This window comes from Egretta garzetta, unplaced genomic scaffold (assembly GCF_000687185.1).
Source record: "Egretta garzetta isolate BGI_Z169 unplaced genomic scaffold, ASM68718v1 scaffold139, whole genome shotgun sequence".
Taxonomy (NCBI): domain Eukaryota; kingdom Metazoa; phylum Chordata; class Aves; order Pelecaniformes; family Ardeidae; genus Egretta; species Egretta garzetta.
Window position 1 is genome coordinate 252,028 of NW_009260832.1, and position 24,630 is coordinate 276,657.

General features: G+C 43.1%; 1 protein-coding gene across 1 annotated transcript in view; it reads right to left on the bottom strand.

Annotated features, from left to right (window-relative positions):
• Positions 1-8,970: 8,970 nt before the first annotated feature.
• Positions 8,971-24,630, bottom strand: part of AKAP12 (A-kinase anchoring protein 12) — a 61,724-nt gene continuing 46,064 nt past the window's right edge. The window contains 3 exon segments of the mRNA XM_009646968.2: positions 8,971-8,979; positions 9,616-11,565; positions 12,311-16,124. Coding sequence (XP_009645263.2) covers positions 8,971-8,979; positions 9,616-11,565; positions 12,311-16,124 — 5,773 coding nt within the window.

Genomic DNA, 24,630 nt, shown 5'->3' on the forward strand with positions numbered 1-24,630 from the left:
GGGCAGCCGCTGCCCACCCCAAAGAGCATTTCGGTAACCGCCTTCCCATACCGAGGGGCTGCGCTGGAAAGCCAGAGGGGGCAGAAGGGACCCTCGCAGCCCTGCCTCGCAGCAGGCTTGCTCCGGAGAGCGGAGCCCTTTGCCCAGTGGCCCGCAGAGCGCTCAAAAGCACAAATTTCCGAGGCTTGTGGTGGCATCTTTGCATCTTTGCAGAGGAGAAAAAAACTTCCCTATACTGTCACACCTGCCATGCAGGGCTGACTGGGACCAGGCTCTTGCCTTGGTGTCACTCAGCTGTTCAGAAGGCAGGAGATGACACTTTCACTGCCACTGACCTGCCCTCGTCCTCAGCATCTCGGCGAGGATGCTCTGTGCCATAGGAAGACCTGTGGGAGCGCCTTGGATGAGTGTCTTTCCCACTGTAATCACTGTGAGGTAATCATAGATAGATCGGAATATATATGGGAATAGATATTCTGAAGGGTGAGAGACAGCCATTTTCCTAAACTCCAGGATGCATCACTGTTCTTGAAATTTTTGCCTCTATGGAGAAAGGGAAACCTTCCTCCGGGTCTGAGCATCCAGTTCCTGTGGGAATAGATGCTGGAGACAGAAGAAGGTGCTGGAGGGCAGTGAAGAACAGTGTCCTCAGTAAGCAGCCCTGGGAATGCTCAGGCGTGACAGGTCCCCCTGGCCCTGAGTGAAAACAGGGTGGTGAGACGAGCCTCGACGAGGTGGTTTGTGTCCCCCATGCTCTGTTGGCAGCGCTGCCGGGAGAAAGCCACGAGCTGCCGGGCAGGTGGCAGAGGGACAGCAGGGTGGGAGCACCGGTGCTTCCCTGCACACTGTGTTCCAGCTGCCCCAGGGAAGTGCAAGGCCAAGGGGCAGTAACTGCTTGGCCTTCAGCATCGCCCGCCCCAGCAGTGGGAGCGTGGCTGCTGCAGGACGTGTATGGATGCCCGCACAGGCGAGCACACGCGGGCACGGGGTGCACAAATGTCCTGCTGCTCCTCCAGCCCCCAGCACCGCCTTCCGAGGGGGGTGAGAAATGTTAATTCTCCAAGCACCAGCACTACTACTCCCTCCATTTAATTTTCTCCGCTTAAAAAAACAGCGTATCTTTTCCCTCTAGGGACACTCTGTTCCCATGGTTTGGTTACATTTTGGGTTCACAACAGAATCAAAAAGAAGCGTAGGTTTTTCACTGGAACATTAAAACAGGCTAACCTCGGCACTGCTCATTTGACAGTCTATTTTAAGCTCTTTGAGCTGAAGAATCATTAATATTTCAGAATAGCTCATTTGAAAGTCAAACATAACATTCTAGGCTGTGGTCTGTGTCCTGTATCTAGCGTAGGAGCTGGTTAGATGGTTTTAGTGTCTCCCTTTCTATTACTTAAGAAAACAGGTAATGAGGGGAAAAACTGAGCTACACTGAGCACTACACTTCACAGAGCATAATTTAGTTGTCCAGATGCTTTCATATTTCTTGGGTTTAGCAAATTTTTAAAACTCTTACCCCCCTCTCCTCCTGCAGAAAGGAAAAGCAGTAGCTTCACAGCATCTTTGGTTCACTGAGAAGTGTTAAAGACATGAACTTACCTTTAAAGTGAAGATATTCTTACTTCAAATGTTCATCTTTACGTATGAACGTATTCTTTCAAAAGGACTTCATCACAGAGATGCCACCGTGTCCGCACAGCCTTTATCTGCTGCAGTGAAGTATTTATTGATGGACTTTATTTGTGATAAAGCTAGGTTTCTCTCTGCTGTGTACAGAGGGAACTCCCTTCATTTTGGGGCTTTGTTGTTTGTTTTTGTCGGTTGGGTTGGGTTTTGTTTTGCTTTGTGTGGGGTTTTGGGGAGGTGGTGATGGGGTTGATAATGGGTGTTTGTACATAGCCGTGAGTGGCTCAGAACATTTCTGCCGGGAGGAGCAGCCCATGGTCACAGCAGGCTCTAGTTCTGGAAAAGCATATAGGGTTAAAATGCAGTTGGCTTGAAGACAGAGAGCGTAAAAGTTCAGTACATAAAAAGTAAGCTGCGTAGCCAGTACAGTGTATATCCTGGCTACAGGGCAAGAGGTAGAGAATAAAGAAACAAGATCCCACCTTTCCCCTTCCATTTCCCACTTGTCTGTGCGGAGCGGGGTCTGCAGCCCCCCAGAAACCCCCACTCTTTGCATGCCACCCTGCTTACCCCCGCTGCTCCGGAGGAGCTGTTTTACTTTCTTGTGTTGCCACAGAGAGGTCACAAATTAACATTCAATAAAAGCACTCACTTTTTTCAACTCATTTCAGTCTTTTTCTGTTTTTGCAACAGATTGTGGAGTCCCTCTGATTTTCTTCTAATGCCAAGTTTGTCATAATAAACAGTTTTGTTTCCAGTAACAGCAATCTTACATCACTTGATGCAGGTTTGTCTCTGCTCCTGCAGTCCTCCAGCTGGGCTCTTCTGCTTCCCCGCAGGTAGTCAGTAGGCACTTCCCTGCCAGATGTACCTTGCCACTCCATGGGGACAACTAATCCATACCTTATGTAGTTTACAACTCAAAATTCAAGAGGCGTTATTTTTCAGTGATGTGCCAAGGTTCCTTGTTCCTACAGTCTGTTATAGAAGGATAACGTGCTGGTTTGCCATCGCATGTCATCACTGTGCTCCTGTACATTAGCCACACCCAAAAAGAGGAGGTTTTGAAGTTTTAAGCAAAATCATCTCTGCTGCTTAGATTGTAAGGTTTGATGCTCCCCAGTGACCCAAGCTCTTAATAGGAAAGCAAAAACAACAAGTAATGTCTCTTTTCTTGGAATAATAAATAACTAATAACAGGAATGTCCAGAGCCTTGAGACACATCAAGAAATTATTACAAAGAGAAGGTTTGTGTCTATCTGTTCTCTCCATGAACAACTATTGGTTATGAGTGAAAGAACACAAAACAGTAATTTCAACATAGTCAATATGCTGCCATAGTAAATATAAGCCTACTTCCGGCAGTTGATATCAATACTGGCTTAAAGGGTTTGTCTGTTTTGTTTTGGTTTTTTTTAAATTAAATATACTTTCATATGAAGAACTGTAAGCAATACACCCAGCCTTTGCCACACCATTCATACCGATGCAGGTTCCTCCCCTGCATCTGCGAGGCATTATCTGGCTCTGCTGTGGGGAGGAGAGAGGATGTAAGAGCCTGAATCCAATTGCAGGATCAAGACAGATTATGCAAAAATCCAATAAAAGCATTTCCGCAGCAGGGAGACTTATGCCAAAGAGAATAATGCTATTTCCAAGATTGGTCAGGAAATATTCTAGTTCTGAAGAGTTCTTGTTGTCTCCAGAATAATGGGGAGGTCATATTTGTCTTTGTAATTCTTAATTGCTCTCATTAAATGCTAGTGAAAACACCATCTGGGAGATAAAAAAAACCCCAAATGTATCTGGGCTAAGAAAAGTTCCCTCTGAATAAACACCCTCATTGCCGACAGGGGCTGTGGCAAGGCTACCTTTCCAGTCACCATCTCAAATGGTTTGGCTGACATTTGCCCCTCACCCTATCTTCCCCAAGCACAGCCTTCCCGCAGAGCTGTGAGCAACACTCCAGCCTCCTCTGCTTTAGTGAGCCAGCCTGGAAAACTTTACTTTTTTCTGGCCACCTCTTCAACTACAAAAGCAAGTGAAATTCAAATCTCGAGGTCAGCCTCCTCCTATGTTTGCTTTCCTCCCTTGATGTCTTGCCAGAGGGTCTCGGCACACACCAGGGGCGATCCTAGCGCTGGTGGCCAGGGCCAGATCCACAGGCGTGCGAAACTCACGCTCGCTCCCGACGCTGTGCGGAGCGGAGGCAGCCCGGGACCCTGGACTGCCTTGGGTCTGGGCTCCCTGAAGCCCTGGGCACACGCTACCCAGGTAGCCACTCTCAAATATTGGCTGAGCATCACCTCGCTCTGTCTCCTCGCCTGTGAGCCTCATGGCTAGCACCGGAAAGGTGAAAGGGAGAAGTGTTAGCACAGGCGGTTGTGTGTCAGGTTTTCTGCTTCGCTCAGCCATTTCTACAGGCACTGACAGGCCCCGCTGACCGCGTCACGCCGACCCTGCGACTGTCTGCTGAAAACCTCCTAGAAATGAGTTTTAAAGTTCACAAGGAAACTGCTTACCAAGCAGAGAGACAGACAACTCAAGCAGGGGAGAGGAGCCGGCATCACTGCAAGACTGAGTGTCCACAGAAGACCGTGGCAAGGGGACAGTCGCGCGGGGAGGAGGCAGGGATTGCTGTGGGGCTGCTTCCCAAGGCTTACTTGGGATGTCTGCCCTTCAGGACAGCAGCTGGCTTGTAAATTCCTTGCAGTTTTGTACAATTGCCTCTTGTCTAGCTGCTTGGAGGAAAAGGCATCTTGCTGGTTATTCCTTCTAGTCTGGTGGCTTTGTAGGAGGGACAGGGACGTGTCTGTGGTCAGATTGTGAGGACAGGTTCAGGCTGCCGCAGGATTTTACATGGAGACCATTCCCAGAACCCAACTCCCACAGCATGTTGGACTTCTGCTTCCCTCATTTCATTATATCACCAGTCCCAGCACCAAGGACTGGGGCATGTGGGTTTTTCAAGCTCTGGAAATGGATATAATTTTCAAGAAAGGAACAGGAGACACTTCTTAAAAATGTTCCTCTGGTTTTAAAGAGTAGATACTATTTTTTCAAGAAGATATTGGAGCAGAACAGCTATGGCCCTTTACTATGCCCTTATCTTTCATTCTCACTTTTGTAAAGACTAAATTTAGTGTCCAACTACAAATGACATCATCAGCCCTAAATTAGATATTAATATTGTGGAGGCCAAGCTTCCATCTTGTTCGCAGCATCTCAAAATGTTCACAGAGCTAAGAGTTACCCACTTTCACCACACCTCACCCATTTCCCTGAAATCAGGACTCCAAATCCTGTGCTGCCAATCTATCTCACTGGCCTTCTGCTCCACATTGCTCCTCATTCCAAACCATATTCTCCCTTGCAGGGCCATCAGCCTCTGCAGGCCTGCTCCCCTCCCCTCCCACGTGGCAGCGTGAACGACAAACATCCAGCGTTCGGCATCCAGACATGACCATCCCAGGAATCCTCTGTGCTTTTGGCAAGCCGCCTGCCCATCCCCAGGCACTTGCTCTATCCAAGCTGTGCAGGTTCCTCAACGAGCACAGCTGCCTCCCATATGCTCTGCATCTGAATGGGAAAGCCAGAGCCACTTCCATAACTGGAGCCAATAGGCAGGATACTTGAGCTATTGCCAATAAAACAGCCTTATGAAAGAAAAAACAGCACACAAACCTCCCTGGGATGCAAGAGGCTTGGTCTCCAATCCCTACTTCGATGCCTGTCTAGGGACTTCATGTTAACCAGGAGAGTATAAACACATAAACCTTGCAAAAGGACAGGCAGAGGTTGTGTGCCTTCAGCACCAAGCCTGGTGGGAGATGCTGGTTTGACCTATACCTCCAGATGCCAAAGCTGGGCAAGGAGATCAGCTGCCTGCAGCATGAGCCCCATGGCGCAATATGGAAGCAAGGACAGGGACAGGCATCCTGCAGCGTTTTTGACATCCCTACGTTTGCTGGGACCAGTGCAGGTAAGTATTTGCAGATACTGGATTTAGCATCTTAGCAGAGATAGGAAGATAGACATGTAGCTTTACAAAATGAGCTTAGGTGTGAATCTATGCCAGTCTTTTGAGGTATAAACGCTGCTAAACATTCTTAGCCATGGAACATAGACGGCTGGAAAAATTTCACAATTGAAGTCCAAGGTCTGTGAATGTAAATCACAAGCGCCTCCGGATGTTTGATGCCACGAGGAGTATACCTCAGCTAAGCAGAAGTTGGGGGGCTCAGAAGGTACCAGTTATGGGCCTAAGGTCCTGAATCTATTCCTCTATGCCAAATTTTTTGTGAACCTTCATCTTGTTGCTTTGTTGTTTGTTTTTATACTTCAGTTACACGGGCAAGGCACATAATTTACTAATTTTTCATTCTGGCTCACTGAATACTGTTATCTATCTTGAGTTTAATGGAGTTTTGTTTTTTTTCCCACAGTCTTCTGAAGTACCTTATTCCTATTACTTCTTCTGAAGCATGAATATTTTATAGAAACTTACAACCAAATCACAGTTTAATTCTGTAATTAGTTCCTTTAATTCACATCAAAAGCTGAACGTCAGTCAACAACAAATGAATCATCAGGGGCAAATCTAACTCTCTGAAGACAAAGCAACCATCAGAAAATAATTTACAACAAGCAAGCTGAAAAAACCACCACATACACACGTTAGAACAAATTTGTAGTTGTATTTTATTTAATCAATGAAAATCTACCTTAAAAACACAAAATCAAATTTGGTAACCCAATACATTGGATTGGAGAAAGCTTCAAGCTTTTAAGCACAAGCCAGAAGTCACAGTCTCAAACGAGAGTTTCAGAGGCCAAAGCAATATGCTGGGACAAAGTAGTATCTTTACGTGGAGGCATGCTCCTTGCACCGTTAGCGTGGGTTTGGGTGCAGTATTTTTTTAGCTGTCGGTTATAAGAAGAAGCTTTTGTATTTGTTCTCTAGTTAAGTTTGTTGCATTGCTTACCTAGGCCCTGGATTAATGGAGAAAACAGGCAAGTTTAAGCACTCGCCTGTCCAATTACTACCAACAGACGATTTACATTGTGGTAAAGCTAGCTTTATTTAAATGAGGTTCAGACAGGAATTAACTTTACATATTATTAACAGCTTTGGAGCTAGAAACGTAAGAATCAGGATTACACAGGTCATGCTGTTGTTATTTCATTTTACCTGCTGCAGTTATTGCAATATGGCTTAACGTACATAGGTATCCAATTTGTACAAATTCAGCCAAGTCTGCACTTGTGAGGTGTTGTTAAGAGCACGATTAACTTGCAAGCCAACTTAAACCTGTGGAAACCGACCGAGGTTGTTGGAATTGCCCAAAGCTAAGGGGGAAAGCTGCCGCTAACGGTGGACAGAGAGATAGACTGGATTGATTGAAACCACATTGTTCGGCTTTAAATATTTATATAATTTGCTCTGAGGTAAGGAAAAAAAATCTTTTGATGCTTCCACGCAGGGCAGCACCAGATGGTGCAATCACACCAGTGCAATCAGTCACATCGCTTGCTGTACGTGCAGCCTTGAGGAGAGGCGAGCACCTGCCATAACAAGAGCATTTGTACACTAAAAGTTGATTTTAAAATAAATTACTATACAGGTAGGATAGTGAGCTATCGTTCAACTTGATGGGCATCGGCTTCACAAAGTGCGATCTGTAACCTTCACTTTAGAAATCAGAGCAGAAAGTACGGACTTGCACCCCGTGTTTGATTTTAATGTAAACAACACAAGAGAGGACCGGCTCCTGTTGCGGACAGACATCCCAGGACTCCCAGTCTTGGGGCTTCTTGCCATCGTTAAATCATCCCGCTCATTTTGGTCTACAGCTGTTGTCAGTCCAATCCACCTTACGTGAAGGTTTCTAAGATCTCGGCACCCCAAAGGTCACATCAGCTCTTTGCAGTCCAAGGCAGAATTCACCACCCAGCCCTTACCCTCCTTCCTACTCCCCCCATCAGTGAAGACAGGGAATTAATAGGAGCAGGGAGGACTTCAGGAAATGCTGTGGTGGGAAAGAGGTTCAGGCAGGGGTTGGGAAAGGAGAAAGCTTGCATGCAGGAAGCACATTAGACGGTGTAGGTGTGGGTAAAGGCTTGGGGCTGGGTGGGGCAGAGACCAGAAACGAGCAGACTCTGGAATGAGGGGGGTGAGATCTGAGGGTTGTGGTACCGCTGGGGCTGCTATATGAGCAAGACATCAGGGAAATGGCAAGTCTGGAAGGTTCCTAGAAACCAGGGACTGCGAGTAGAAGTGACTGGTGGATCTGACACCAGGGCTCTCCTTATGTGTTTAGAAATAGCATAGTTCTACATTAAAATCAGAACTGGGTTTAGGACATACATATAAATATTCAAAGCAAGACAGCCAAGTTTTTGAGAGATTTTACAAGGGGAAGAACCTGGAAGAATAAATAGGAAACTACACGTTATCAATTTCCGCTCCAATGGTATCCATTTCCTCTCCAGGCTACTCTACAAAATTCATTTAAGGGTATGCCTAAATGGTACAGAAGTATCATAGCTCTACATTAAAATCAGAACTGGGTTTAAGACGTACATATAAATATTCAACACATTACAGTCCAGTCCTGAAACCTGAAGTCTGGAACAACAGGAAAGGGGTACTCTCAATCTCCTTTCAAGCTAGACTGTAAGAAGTAATTTCTGACTAAATCAGGCCTGCACAAATACAACTGAAGGACGGATAGAGATACCTGAATGGGACCAAAAGGCAACAATCTTGAGCATCTTGCTCAAGAATTTGTGCGTGATCCAGTTCCTGCTGTTTGATAAAGACACATCTGCTACTCAGCCAGAAGTCTCATGTTGTCCTCAGCCAGCCCCCCGCTTCCCCCTCACACACAAATCGAGCAGCACCTACGGCCGCTCCTAAGTCAAATCAAGGCAGCTACGGAAGATGTGGAGGGTAAGGGAGACTGCAGAAAGAACGTAGGGGGACTCAGGGATGAGTGGAGGGATTCAAGGAGATGGGATGGAACAGGACACACATTAAGTGAGGGGACGGCAATAACTGTGGCACAAATTTTAGTGGTCTGTCCATTCATTCAGTTGTGCACCTCCAGTCTAAATGGTATATTTGGGGCAGAGGCAAATGACCTTCGAATAGAACACACATGTGGATATAGCCAACATTAAAGGCATGGGTTTTTAATAGAAATGACAAAAAACGTGAAGTCTTCAAAAGAGCAGACGTTAACATCCAAGAATAGGGTAGTGAATAAAGCTCCTGGTTCTGTCACAGGATTGTCAGTTGTTCTCTAGGACTGGAATCTCTCCAAATGCCACACGGATGCTTAGCACATCTGAAAGAAAGACGAGAGTAAAAAATTTCTTAATGACAGCTTACTCTCTCAAGAATATTTTCTTTTCCCAAGCAGGTCTCAAAGATAGAGGTAAAGGTCTCATGAGTAAGTATCTTAGGGAGAGACTATACCTATCATTTTTGATTCAGATTTCACTGAAGTGGAAAGAGATTTGATACATGAGGCACTCCAGGTCTACCATGGAAGGCAATACGCACATCCTTTAGGATCTTAAAAGCAGCTTGGTTAGAGAGGAAGCGTGTTTGTGGATTACATCCCACACATTAAACACAAGCCACGTGAGTGCATGGCTACGAAAACTGCAAACCACATTTTCTACCTCCCAGAAATATCACCCTAAACTACAGGCCAAGTCAAAGGCCATTAAAGTGAGGGTAGCTGCACAGGAAAGAAAGAAGGTGTCGAGCAGCCAGAGAGAGAGAGAGAGAGAGGCAGTGAAGTGAGATGAAAGGGAGGACCAAAAAAACCCAACAAACAAACAAATCTGTGGCCTGTTGGCTAAACTGGGGAGCAGTTGCCTTTCACCAGAATAAAATTAGAGACACAACAGTTTTAGACACTCCCCAAAACTATTTTGGAAAAAGAAAGAATTTTCTGGCTAAAGACGCTACTTACATTCAAGGCCTCAGGAGCCACTGAGTTCTGACTTTGCGGACCATCGCAAGATGTTCCTTCTTGGCAACTATCATCCTCCCATGTCTGTATTTTCCCATCCTCCACTGGCAGGTGATGTTGTTCTTCCTCATTTTCTCTGCATGTTTGTTGACCTGTATGTTGGTCTGGGATTTCCATAATCTGCCCAACTTCTTTTTCCCTTAATTTTGGTGGGTGTATATCTAGGCGTTCTTTGGTTGAATCTTCTGAAGTACTTAGTTCTACTGTTGATTTCTGAATTCTCACACTTTCCCTTGAAACATCTTCAGGGCTAGTCACAATTGTTAAAGAACTCTGACTTTGTCCATCTTTCAGTATCTCAGAAGTTAACAGCATGTCTTTTGTTTTTTCTACAGTAGCATGAATTTCTGCAGACTCTGTTAAGGTAGCGGTTTTCACTGTTCCTAATTGCTGGAGCTCTTGTTCTTTAGTCTGAATCTCTTCCTCTTTTACTGGAAGTTGATGATCCACCTGTGTACTTTCCAAAAGTTCAGGTATATTTGTATCTGATGGGCTCTCCCCTATAAACTTAACACACTGCTCTGACTCAAATGCAGCTGACTCTTCTGTTTCTGCAAGTTTGTGAACAGCTGTCTGGATGGCATTCAATACAATTTTTGTACTCTGGGACTCTATTATCACAGACTGAACAACATCCTTCTCAAATTCCGTGTGGGCAAGAGACGGACTGTCACTGAGAGGAACACCATTTTGTTCGGGTTGCCCTGTACTCTGGGGCCTCTCTTGACCCTCTGATATTCCGTTCATGGAAGCAGAAGTTACTTGAGGCTCAGCTGCTTCTGCGCTACCAAGCTCTGCCGTCCCACAGCCTAAATAGTCAACAGTAGTAACCGGGACCTCTTCAGAAGCCATTTGCTCTGGTGTGGTTGCCAAGGGCTGTACAGCTTCTGCTGTCCTGTCTGCCGGCGTTACTGTTTCTGCCGTGTCATGCTCTTCAACTGCTGCTGCTGCTACAGGCACGGGCGCTTTTAGAGCCTCCAAGCTTTCAGCCCATAGGGAGGCCGAGTCAGAGCCTTCCTCCTGCGCAGTTAAAACCTCTTGCTGGACAGCAGCTGAACGTTCACCACCTCTCACAGCCTCCTGTTCTCCAGATTCAAATACTTCTTCGGCTCTTTCCATCGACTGCTCATTTTTGTTGTTTTCTTTCTGAAAGTCTTGACGGTTTGAAGTTTCTACAAGTTCTTGCTCTTTTTCCACAGTCTCTTCCTCAGCTAAGCTGCTTGGTGTTTCACATTTATTAGGACTTATGTCAGCAAAGACAGCGTTTCCATTTTCAGTGATATCTGGGCATGCTGATGCTAAATTAGATATGCTGTCTGCTTCAATCTGCGTGGGAGCCTCAGGGGCAGTGATATCACTCTCTAAGTGTGTTTCAGTTTCAAGCACAGCATCTTCCATTTTGCCACCTTCAGCTTCATCACTCTGGGGGGGGGTCTCAATTGTTTTTTCTCTGCATTGTGGCTCTAGGATGGGCACAGAATCTTCTGCTGTGATGTGCCTGTCAGCCCCATCCCTCACACTCTGATCGGCATCCGCAGCTGCTTCCAAGCCAACTGTTTCTGAAGGAAGGGCAGGGGTTTTTGCCTCGTTCTGCAACGGAACCTCAGTAACAGCGACTTCTGTGCTTTTTACTCCAAGGACCACAACATCATCTTCCTCTTCCTCTCTCTGGGCAGGTGCCCCGCTAGGAACTTCCTTAGTACAAGCTTGCTCTTGTGAGTCTAAGTCAGGAATTTCATCTTGTCTTTCAGGTTTAACAGGGACTACAGCGTCAAATGCTTCTGTACACTCTGGTCCCACGGTGAGGGTTTTGCCCTCTCCTTCAAGCTGCATGGGCTCTTCAGCTGGAAGCCTCAGGGAAGAAGTTTCATCCTCTGTCTTGTCCTGCACCTGTGGAGAATTGCAACAGACCTGTGAAAAAGCATATGAGCAGAGAGGGACCAGGAATATTTCTGGGTGAAAAAGCACCAGAAGAAACTACCAAAAGGAGGAGGGTTACAGGAAGGCTGAGCTGAAAAGGACTGTGGCTTTGGGACCATAAACACATAAAAAAAAAAAAAAAAAAAAAAAAAGGGCAGCCTAAAGGAAGGGACAGCCGACAGCACTCAAAACAAAGACTAAGTCAGGAAGACGGTGGGGAGGTAGGGAAGAAAGTAGGAGCACATCAGCCACAATAACTCCTGCACGGTTAAAGCTGGAGATCATGGCATCATTTAACCTCCTCCCTTTGCATAGGAACCTCAGCTACTGCAACTGCAAGTACCATCCACTGCGTATGGTACCATATGGATCACACATGTTATCTCAGGTGTTCATATAATATCTTCAGTCACATTGTGCTGTGCAGGAGCCCTAATGGCAATTGTTTCAGCACCTTCAGATCCACACACACCATCTCCCACTCCATTTCTGTAAGAATCGCATCCACCTCACTCTGCACACAAGCCTCGGTGGCTGCTGCTTCTGTACACCTGTGTGCGTCTCACTGGAAATGAGCTTCATTTGCCTCAGGCTGCACAAGGAAGGTCCTTGACAGTAATATTGCCACAACCTGGTTCTAAATTAGGCATAATATCTAACCCTTGATGATTTTTTTCTTTGACAAGTCAACCTTTGTGTTATATGTAATACTTACTGCAGTCTGTACTTCTGGAATACGTTCGTCTTTTGTCTCATCTACTGTCAACTGTGTTACGGGCAGTTTCTCTTGTTCCAAAGGCTCCTGCTTTGCAAACGGCTCTTCCTTGGGAGTGACTGCTTTGATGCTGTGAAGCTCTCTGTCCTGTGATGAAGGTTCCTCTATCATCCTCTGCACTTCAGATATGTCTTCATGGTCTTCTTCAACTGCTTCTTTGCATGCCTGCCACTGGCTTTCATCTCTCAGTACATCTACATTTTCACATCCTTCTGTGCTTTCTTTCATTGCAGCAGGTATTTCACTTGTCTCCAAACCTTCGTGTAGAACACTCTCTTCAACTCTGTTTTGGCCCTGAATGCCCCCTTCACTTCCCTGGGGCTGGAGGCCATCTTCCTTGTGTTCTCCTTTTTCCAAGGACTGTTCAAGCAAAACAGTTTCCTGGCCTAAAACGCTCCCATCTTTAGCATCATCTTTCACTTCTGACTCAATTCCTTGCACAGTTGTAATGACAGCTGCTGTGATGGTTCTTTCACTATCCAGCTGTGCTAGGTCTGCTGACTTTACTCTTTCAGCAACTTCGTGAAGAACTTTTTCTGTCTGTTTGTCTAGTTCTTTCAAATTTTGTTCAGTGGCCTCTACTTCTTGTACAGGTGTAACTTCCTCTGTAGTATCTGGTGTTTCTAACAACTGTGAAACAGCAGAAACCATCTCAGTTGTCTCCTCAGCAAAGGACATTTCCATTGTTTCTTCAGCACAGGAAGCTTCTGCTGTCTCCTCCAGAGCTGTCACTGCTTCTGAGGTTACCTCCAGCTCACTTGCTGGGGTGTCATCACTTACATCCTTTCTCATCTCTGGCACTGTCTTAGCAGCTACCACTGTTTCTTCCACAACAATATCCGATTCAATTGTTTTTTCAGTTTCTTTCTCTTCCTCTTCTTTTGCCTGCTCAATGCACTCCGTCAGAGCAGCAGATATCCAAGATGGTGACCTTTCTTCAATGCTGGTAACTGCCCTTTCCCCTTCCACAACGGTAACAGTAACTGCATGTACCAACCCTTCATGTGCTTGCTCAATTCTTAGGGTCTCCTCTAATTTTTCTGCTCTCTGGTCTGCTGAAGTTCGTTCTCTCATCGCTTCAGCATCTTTTGCTTTTTGGGCTTCAATTTTCTCCTGCTCTGCTGCTTCGTATTCAGATAAAGGAACAACAGCTGGAATATCTGAATCTTCTTCAGTCGTTTCTGCCATGTCATCTCTTGCTTGTTTAAGATGAGTTGGTTCTGGCTTTCCATCTGATTTTTTCTTCCTACGCCCAGGCATCAGTTTTCTAAATGGAACCCATGATTCATCTTTTCCGGGCTCACCATCCGATGTTGAATGCTCCAGGGTAGATCCCACAACAGAGTCTTCAGTTCTCTCTTCCATTCTGGTTTTGGATCTCCTTCTTGGAGTGACTAACCTTTTAAATGATTCCCATGTTGAAATACCTTCACCTTCAGATGGGCTTCCAGCTTGTTCTGGGGAAGAATTCCCTTGTCCTTGATCGCTCTCCTGAGAACTAGTAAGAATTACATCTGTTGCTGTTTCTTTGCTCTGTCCAGGCTCTTCTATTTTTTGGCTTTCTTGACTGAGCTTATGTTCAGTTTCTTCATCAGATGATGATGATTTCCTGGCTCTTTTCTTTGAAGAACCTACGCATATAAAAGCTTCCCAGGACACAGAGGTGTCAACCTTTCTTTTGGGCTCTTCTGTGATTTTCTCTGGTTTCTGGTCCATCCCATTTTCTTTTAATTCTCCCTGATTTTCATCAACAGCGTTTTCAGTTGCAGACGCTGCAACACTCTTTGTCTTATCAATTTCTTCTTCTTTGTCACTTTCAGAAGGTCTTCTGACACGTTTCTTGGGAGTCACCATCTTTTTAAACGATGCCCAGGGTGTTACACTCTCTCTTTTTCGCTCCACATCTGAAATTGCAGCGTCTTCATTTTCAGCTACCTGCATTCCATCTGCAGATTTTTCCAAAGAAGGAATTTCATTCATCTCCTCAGGAGAAGAAGCAGAACTCTCCCCCTTTGGTTCCTCTGGGCTATCTGGGGAATCTGACAAGTGCTGAATTGGTTCACCCTGTTCCCCTAACTTAGATTCTTCTCTTTTGCCTTTATGCTTCTTTCCAGACAGTTTTTTTAATCCAGTACCCGTAAAGAGTTTCTTTAAAGGGCTGCCTTGTAGTTTAATTTTTTCTTGAGAAGACAGTAGTTCAGCTTCATTTGTGATACCTTCTGGAGACCTCTTTCCAGCTGCCTCTTCAGGAGTTATTTCATCTGGTTTGACAGTATCAGTCACAACTATGCCAGTTTTTCCCTGTAGTCCTTCATCAGGGGGTTTGACTGACTGTTGATCATCCTCTGTGTCAACTGAATGTTCGGAAGTAGAAAAGGACTTCAATCCAGGAGCACCCACAGTCAGTTTTGTCTCATGTTCTTTGCTTTCCTTCTTCTCTGTGGTTCTATCTGGAGCTTCTCCTTGTGTAATGTCTTCTGCTGTGGGCGGCATTTTCAATTCTGCTTCCTCTGTTTCTTCATCAAATGTTTCTTTCCTCAGTGGAGCAGGTTTACCGTCTTCCCTTCCTTCAGATTTTTTAAGCTGTTCGCTAGAAATGTCAATTGCCAAAGATCCTGCTTCAAGTTTCTCTTCACAGGATATTTCAGTTCTGTCACCTATTTCACACTTCTCTGTGGACTCCAGTTTTTCTCCCGCAGGTAGGACTCCTGAGGATGTTTTCAAATCTCCGTTCACACTGTCAGTCATAACAGGTACCACTGGCCTTGGTTTTAGTGGTTTCTCTGTCACCTCACTTTCTTTCTCTCCTTCAGTTTTTTCTTCTTTTTTATCAAGATCTTCCGAAACTTCCACTAGTTTCCTTTCTTGATCATCATCTTCAGCTTTTTTCTCCTTTGCACTTTCTTTAACAACTGCTGCTGCTACATCCTCTTTTTGTCCCTGCTCATCATGCTGGATTAGCTCTTCGTTCTCACTTGCTTCAACTCCTATGGCTGCCACAGTCTTTTTTGACTGCTGCTTTTCATCTTCAGTTTGCTCCTCCTCATGAGCTTCAATAGTTACTGCTGTCACATTCCTCTCTTCATCTGGCTTCTCAAATTCAGATTTCTCCTCCTTTTCACTGGTTTCAATTGTTAATTTTGCCCCCTCTTTTTCTTGCTCCTCTTCTTTCGTAGGAGACTGTAGTTCATCTTCTTTAGGCTTCCTAAAACTCTTCTTTTTTCTAAATCCAGTCCATCCCTGAGTAAAAAATTTTCTTAATGGCGATGCAGTATCAGTGGCTAAGGCAGCTGACTGAGAACAAATCTCATTTGCTTCTGGTGTTTTAGGAGATTCATCTTCTATTTTTTCATTTTTCAAGGTGTCTTTGGCATTGTCTTCTGCAGAGACCGCATCCTCAGGCATCGCTATTTCTTCTGAGCTGACTTCTTTTTGATCATCAGCTCCTTCAAGGACCTGTGTTTCTTTTTTTACAGTAAGCAGTTGAACTGGTTCTGTTTTTCCCGTCTTTTCCTTCTTTACTGTGAATCTGAATCCAACAAATTTAAAAACCTTTTTAAAACCTAGATCATAAGACTGCGGCTCAGATGCATGGTCAAGGTCTTCTGCGTCTTCTTCCGAAGACGGCAACTGTTTAACTGTATGAGCATCCTCTTTCTCAGCAACTACACCGTCCTTGGAGTTTGAGTCAGATGGACTTGTCTCCATAGTTTCGGTGTCTTCCTTCAGAGTTACAAAAAAAAAAGTTAGTTACCTTCTCAATTCAATGTTATATTACACCTTTATAGAAGTTTATTTCATTGTTATCAAACTTTCTTAAACAGATACCTCTTCTATGTGCTTCTATTAACTTCTTTTAATGACTAGTTTTTGTTCTAGGATTACTATAATTTCTTTCCTTCCTCATATCATTGTATGGGTCTTTCTGAAGTTTATTTGAAAATGCAACTTTTGAGCTTATGTTCTCTATATTCTCTCATTCTCTTTCCTTTTTTGGCAGGTTGGTTTTGTTTGGTTGGGGTTTATTTTGGGGGGGGTGTGGTATTGGTAGGGTGGGGTTTTTGTGGTTTTGTTTGGGGTTTTTTTGTTTTGTTTTGTTTTTTATTTTAAGGCAAACTTATATGAGGGAAAAAATTAGTTCTATCCTATTACTCAAAGAATATACACAATTATTATTCCAGAAACAAAGCTCAGTATCCTTTCCATGCAGACACACCTCTGAGGGAAAAGAAAAAAAAATTTTAAAGTGTGTTGGCCTAAAATGATGACAAGAAAAGAAAAGCTCATTTTACAGCTCTGTCCCAGAAGGATATTAAGATGTGAAAATGCTCATGGGAAATTTCCTATGTTTCTGAAAACCTGTAACCCCCAAAACAGTTACATTACAACGTACTTGTTTTAAAGATCACAAATCTTGGAATTCTCCCATACATCACATCACCACTATGGCCAGACAAAAACCTCATCTACAGCAATTCCACATCGCTTAAAATTAACGAGGTTGTTACTCTGCAGGCAGCTAAAATCCTACCCTCCACTGCTCACAGGTCTGTGTTTGAATTACCTCTTTCCTGAGCACCGTTTGAGTTTTACCTCCAGGACACTGGCAACCACCCTCTCAGTCTTGCTGGGACAATTTAACTATTATCACTCCCTCTGGCTGTGAGCTGCCGGAGTTCACGGATCGGCATATACATTAAAACCCCTGAAATGCAGCAGTTAAGAAGCCAGCACACATCCAGTTTAGAGCACAAAACTGCATGCTCTCCATGCCCCAAATAAGTATCTTTGGAGGGAAAAGGTGGAAAGGAACAAGGACACTAAGCCTTTAAGTTCTGCCATTTAAACACAAAAAATGAGTGGGTAAAACTGCTGTTGCCTATACTGAGAATTTTAGTAACAGTAATAACTGTGTGATGAACATGCCTGATGATGAACAGGACAACATGTGAAAATAAAATCTATAGCACGTTCAAAACACTAAAAGATTCTTGGGTTTGAATACCACCAGGATTTCAGTTTAACATTGTTCTTAACTCTTGATTTTGTGCAGCAGGTGAAGTGCAAGGGCATGAGTGAGCGTGCTTTTGTCTCTGAGCAAACTTGTTGGAATGCTAAGACAACAAAATAAAAAAAAAATAAAATCAATGTTAAACAGCAGCATCTTTGAAGAAGGCATGGCCCCCTTTTTTTAAGTTGTACATGCGCTACCTCAATACCCAAAAGCATGCAGGACGCAGCTTTCAAAAGTACATGCATCACTGAATCCTCCAAAGTGATTTGCTTTTTATTTGATCCATCTTTTAAGTCAGATCCAACTCTGCAGTTGGCCCTGCTTTGAGCAGGGGCTGGACCACCTGCTGTCCAGAAGTCCCTTCCAGCCTAGATGCTGCCGTGATTCTGCTTGCCTGTGTCACCTTTGAGAAGGATGGCATCTTCACAAGCACACGGACAATGCACTCTAGGTAAGGCTGAAACACAACTAAACAACACAGAAAACTAAGTCTACAAGCATACTGGCTGATAATAGCTCTGTAGAGGGCAAATTATGTTTATATTCACTATCAGCAACCTACTGGTTGTTGTTTCTCAGTTGACATAAGCCAAGCTTTTTATTTTTCCCTTTATCTAACAGTTTAAAATAATTTACTTTAATTGTTAATTCCTAATTCACTTAGAAGACTGACCTCTGATAACACCCTATCTCCCTGAACATTAGAAAACAGAGATGTTCAAACCAAGTAATTTGTGAGGGAACAGGGTAAGAAGAAATGGACATTTTTCTGAAGAAGACGGGATTATTGCTCCTTGCAAACACCAAACCACTCCACGAGCAAAAATAACTCAGTGCAAGAACACTTCAGTGAAGGGAAATAAGGTTGTAAGCACAGCTAGAAGCAGCAGTAACACTTTTGAACTTTCTTTTCATTTTAAGATGGAAAGAAAAAACTGATGTGCTTATTTTACTAGTATTTTTGGACTCTTATGAATGAAAGATGATGTAGTCATATGCCGAGACTATACAAGGATAAAGCCAAGGAACCACTTTTGTATCTGTGTTCATTTATTCTTAGGTCCAGAAAGAAAACCATTGTCATTTCTGTCAAACTATGTAATTTAACAGAAAGCTTACCATGGCTTAATGGGAATTCACAAAATTAGAGACACTTCTTCAAACACTAGGGTACATATCACATATTTTAGAATTATTTAGTAACAGGTACTTTAATATACTCTATAGTCTTTAATATACTCTAGATATACACACCCATAGATAGACAGGTAGATAAAGGTGTATTAACTCTTCTCTCTTTCCCGGCTGAAGAAGGTGATATTTCTTCCCTTTGGTTATGCTACAAGTATTTTTCTGGCTGAACCAGCTATGAAATTAAACACTGATCATTTAACATGAAATAGAAGAGCCAGGTCCCTTAGCATCTCTGGTGGAAACAAGATTTGTAGAATCTCCCTTCTGTTCTTCCTCAGTCCAGCGTTAATGCCAACGTGCTTACCCCTAGACGTATGGAAATCTCTACCTCCATCTGACATGACTCAGACAAAGGTAGAGCCTTCAAAGGATTTTCACTTATTCTAGTTATAAACTGATGTATTCTTAACACCCTAAGACAAAAACTCAATATCTGTAAAATGCTTTGTAGGTGAAAAGAGCTGAATAACTGTTACAGTATATGCAGGTATGGGTATGTATTAAGATAGTAAATGCAATCATAAAAATAGAGAACACGGAGTTTAGAGGCATAGTGATAAGCTTTCAAAACTGTTAAATCAGGCTGACAGTAATAAGGTCTTCCTTGCGAGCCCAGCAAACGTGCCACCTCACAATACTTCATTGAATAGACTGCAAAAGGAAAAACTAACACAAGTGTTGATGGACTGAACACGTACACCTTTAATACCAGTCTGAAAAGCGGCAACTGTGCTACACAGGTCACACTTCCATCACTGCCTCCTAGCACACAGGGGGTGTACTTGTAGGCTTAAGTTCAGGAACTACCCCTTCAATTCCACAATAAAAAACATTTTTAACCTGTCCAAAAGGTATTTCATCCCCACGGTAACACAGAGCTTGGACGTCAGCTGTTAAGTGACCTGCTGCTGTTGCTCCCAGTCTCTACTTTGTCTGCTTCTTTCCCATTTAAATCTCTGGAAGAGAGTCTTTAAACTGAATTTCTGATGCCCTTCCTCAGCATTTGAGGAGAGAGATGCCATTCAGAGAGCATGCCTGCGGGCTGCCAGGAGGCTGCCGCTGTTGCACGACGTGCCTGCGGTGGAATACATATCCAGTACCTGCACAAGATATACCCCAAGGAGCACTTCTATATCCAGTGGGACACAAAAGAAACAGAAGACCTGAGAAGTCAACTGTACACGCTGAACTTTATATTTAGCAGTTGGTTTCTTTAATGGCATTGTTATTAGTGATGTTCTTGGTGCCCAAGCATTGTTAGTGCACTTCTGAATGCAAAGCAAACCGTGAGTAACTCCACTTTGAAAACTCTGGAAGTTATTTACACCAGGTACTATTGTTCAGTGTACTGTAGCAAGTCACTACCACAGGTATTTTGGCAAGACAACTGGCACTTCCCGAATGAATTCACAGAATTGGAAAGCATCTTTAAGAAACACAGGTGACCCTCATCAAAATACACCCCCACCTACCCCTCCCCAAAATATCTAGTAAAACACTGCTATTCATTCAATTTCTTTAGGTCTGTCCCAAGCAGGGCTGCACTTCACCAGCTATGGGCTAATCTAGGAAAACAATACAATAAAAATATACCTAGAGGCAGCAATAAAATCATGGGTCATATCATAAAATTGATCCACTTTGCTATTTAAATCCACCATGGCTCAGAACTAAAGCTGAAATTCTATTTTAACTGCTTACATACCAGTTAAGCTTTCAAATATTTTTAATTGAACCAAGGTGCTGCTTGTGTTTTAATAACTGCAAGTGTCTTGTTCTATTCTGAAAGAAACATATGAGATTGACGCTCATAGGGAATCAAAAGTGCTTGATTTCACAATTTCATAGATAGCTTAGTCCATGGTAAGAATTTATTTGTGTTTTATCAGATCAGATGTTGGAAAATTAATATTTTCAGAATGACTGAATTCTTGCCTCATCCCATTAAAAATGAAAAGGATAAGTAACACTTCTCTTTTAGTAGGCTGACAGACACTGTTGGCAGTACAACTTAACTGCTCCCAACATCTCATCTGTCTCTAGAAGTGAAAATATGTTTCTCTCCTGGTAGTTGCAAAGGGTTAAAAAAAACCCCACTACTCTGACTGCAAGAGTTAAATCCACAACACTTCATGTGCTCGCAGTCAACCATGTCAACATCTGGAGCTGGTTGACTTTTCCCCCTAAGGATTTGCAGCACGGCGCTGGATTTTTTCCATGAATTCCCTACATTCTCGATCTCTCAGATGGATGTCACACACACCCTGCGCCTGCCTCGCAAACTCCACTGGCCACCAAAAGGCTCCAGAGGACTTTGTGCTGGTTTCATTTATTCTGCGTTAAAGTATTTAGGGCCAAATCGTGCTTTCGGTCACATACACAATACTCTCAGTAGGTTTGCATGAGCATAAATGAACACCAAAGCCATAAGGCTGAAGGGGTATTTTACAATCCTTTGCCTCCGTTGTATCTAGATTTGCCACAAATACGACTTGTTAAAAAAAAAAAAAAAACCACCACCAAAAACAAAAACACCACCCTACTGCTCTAAAGCTCACCTGACACTGAAATAGGGGAAGGCAATTTAAAAAGTGAATTTGAATCTCATGCCCATGATATACCAAGCTTTTATTTGTTAAATGCGGTTTTCCCTTAACTGCAGAATTCTTCTAATTGTTGGTAGAAACATTTAATTGCAAAGTCAAGGAAGGGTAAAAACTGATAAAAATGGAGAAGCAGTAATTAAAAACCAAAACACAGTCTGAAATGACAACATCTATGAAAAACCTATGCTGAACAGATTTATTTAGAATGAAGTAACTATTTGGAATTATTAATGAAATTATATACTTTAGCAATTAAAAAAAAGCAAGCTGTGCTTTTAGGTTTTCATTGCAGAGTGTAAGAATCGGACATTATACCACAAATCCTGATTCTTTTGACTTCAGATTTCAGGAGATTGGTGTCAATAAATCAAACACCCCGCTTACTTTGCAGTAACAAAATTAAGCAGAAATATGTCCAGGTGTTACCCTTCTAATATTTTCTTTTTTTAACTACAAGGTTTTAAGTCTGTTGCATTGCTGCTTCTTGACAATATATTTCAAAAATTCTTCCTTTTTTTCCCTACTATTCACAATATTTGTTTTCAGTTCAAGGTACAAATGCTTCTTTCACTACTTTCCCATTCTATTCACTCAATTATTTCCAAGGACCGAGTTGCTGTGTTAATTGTGGGGAGGGGTTTCTTTCAGAATAATTAAATAACGAAGAAGGATTGACAGACATTTTTGCATACCGAATTCCACAATGCATACACACACTTCATGGGCTTTCAAATCATGTTCTTCTTTCAAAGCGTTAAAAACAAATACCATTAAGTTCTCTGGTACTTGTGTGGCAACTGAAGAGTTAAGTTTAAAAATATCACATACTTTTGTGTCCATTTTTAAAATCAAAAAAAAGGAAAATGTTGCGAAATAGCAATTTTTCATGGCTTAGAACTCCTTAAGAAAGCAAAAGCGATGTCCCCAGAAAAGGACTTCATACATAACCTCATGTGAAAGTAGCTTAAAAGAAAGCACAATCATTTCCGCTGTGATGCTATAACATTCCTTACAAACCTTCTATTTTTAGAAGTTTTTGCTTTAGCTGTATTTGTCTGCTCCAAGCTAGAGACTAACTTCTCAAATTCCAGCAAGGGAATTTATACATTTCATTCATTTGAGATTTTCTTCTTTTATTTCAGTGTTTCAAGAAACAGTACTAAAAAAATTTAAAAAACCAGTATATTTCCTCTAAAATGGTTTTGTTTGTTTGTTTTTAAACCAGAAGGGTCATTAGCCATGGCTTGGATATACAGTTACTGTAGTTAAAGATTCTTCATTAAATGAACTCGCAGTGATAAACTGCTCTCAAACCAGTCCATCTGTTCTGCTTGGGAACCAAACCAGCATGCTACAAATATTTATGAAATTTCATGGTTACCCATGCTGTCCATGTCTCACATTCAGCAACTTTGTTCCGCTTTTTAAAAGAAAATGTATTCACGAAGCACAAGACAGATGCAACACTAGCACTCGAGTATTTGAGAGAGAAAAAAAAAAAAAAAAGTCTGCTCTGCTAGGAACAAGGACGGGATAAGCAATATAGGTTAGTAAATGCTGTGACATTTTGTGAACCCCTGACAGTTCATAAAACCACGCAATGGAAAAAAAAAAAAAAAAAAAAAGATTGAAAATTATGCAGTCTTTTTGACAAAGAAAAAGAGCAACGGAAGCTTCACAGACAAAACTCACCACAAAGCATAGCTGCATCTGCACGAATTAGATAAACGACAGCTTAAGACACTCCCGCATACCAATGAGGAGAGGTACCCTGTCCTTCCAGAGGAATGGTAACTTGTACTACGAGCTAGATGCTTTTCTTGCAAAACGTACTATACAAGCAGTTGTGCTGCGGTGAAAATCCAGGTTTCCACAAGAATTATTAAATAGGGAAAACCTCAAAAGATCAAGCTGTGCAACCCTAATAAAGAGATTTCTTTTGAAAAATTTTAACTTTTAATCACTAACAATAAAAGGAAATTAAAAAAAAAAAAATAGAGAACCCTTGAGGAAAAAGACTCGGCATGTGATAAGCTCATTAAACATCGAGTTTAATGAAAACCCTATTGTAAACAGTGGTAGGATATCTCCTCCCCTACTGACTGATTCGAATCACGTACAGTCCCGCCCAGGGTCAGCTCCAAATGGAGCCGGACTTCTACAGGCTTTGTTGTCAATATGTATGCTAACGCTAAAGTATTCTGCGTGAATAAACCCCTGATATTTGTTTCATTCATCCACTAGCTCTGGTAAATAAGATAAAAAGCAAATCATTATTAAAATGATGAAATAAAAAAAGATTTCCTAGGTTGTTAAGGGTGTACATCATCAATCTGAGAGAAATTCTGATGCAAATTAGTTATCCTTAGGAAAAAAAGAGGGGTTTGTTGGTTTGTTTTAAATTTCATAGTGCCACTTAGTTTCCCAGAGAAAGACACAAGCTTGTGCAAAACCAGCGGTGCAAGATAATGCTTTTTTTTCCCCTTTTCATTCTTTGCTCTTCCAAATACTGTCATCTTTTCAGAAAGCCCAATTTGTTTACAGTGTTAGCTCTCGCACTTCAGTGGCCCGTGCGCTGCTTTCTTAAATAAGATGTACAGGGCTCAACGCGCATTAGCATCGAGTTTTTGATAGCACAGGCTGGGATCCTGTCGCCACACACACGTGCGTGCGTACAAACACACACACACCCCCGCCACGGTGTAAGTCTCCCCTGGATTTTGCTTCATTAAAACTAAACCAGCTAGAGAGTAACAGCTAGAGAGCAACAACTCCATTTCTCTCACACAAATATTTTTACACCGTATCAATGATGGCAACTTCCACATTTCCTTCCATTTCACCAAGTTTACGTCTGAAGATTATTTTACTGCGCTATTTCTTGGCTATCACATTTGATTCACATCTCGATTACCAAAACAGCATCATCGATACAGTCACTACCTTTTCTTTCTGCTCCTCGATTTCAGATGCTATGTCATATTCTGGCGCTGCAGAGGAAAACCCTGGTTAGCATCCACGGGTCCGTTAGCGCCCTGTATTGCACGCACCGCACCAAATGTCCGACCGGACTGAGGTGACAAGAAATTTTTAAGATCTCAGCAACCTTCCCCTTGGAAAGGGTTCTCCCTGCCACGGAAATATTTAAGCCAGACCTTCTAACTCCTAACGCGCCGCCAGGAAACCTGGAGCGAGCGAGCAAACCAACGCTTCCGAGAGCCAGAGGAGCGCTCCGGCGCGCACAGCCCGGCTGGAAGTCCCCAAAACCGCTGCCCCCAGCCGTCAGGCACGCAACCCCGGGCGCTAGAATCAGCGGAGGGAAAAAAATCAAAAAAGCAAGCGACGGTGCTAGCAGCGCCCCGCCGCCTTACCCGTCATCGTTACGGTCCCCAGCATCTCCTACGCCGCACCGCTGGCCAGACACTTCCTTCCCGCGGGCCGAGGTG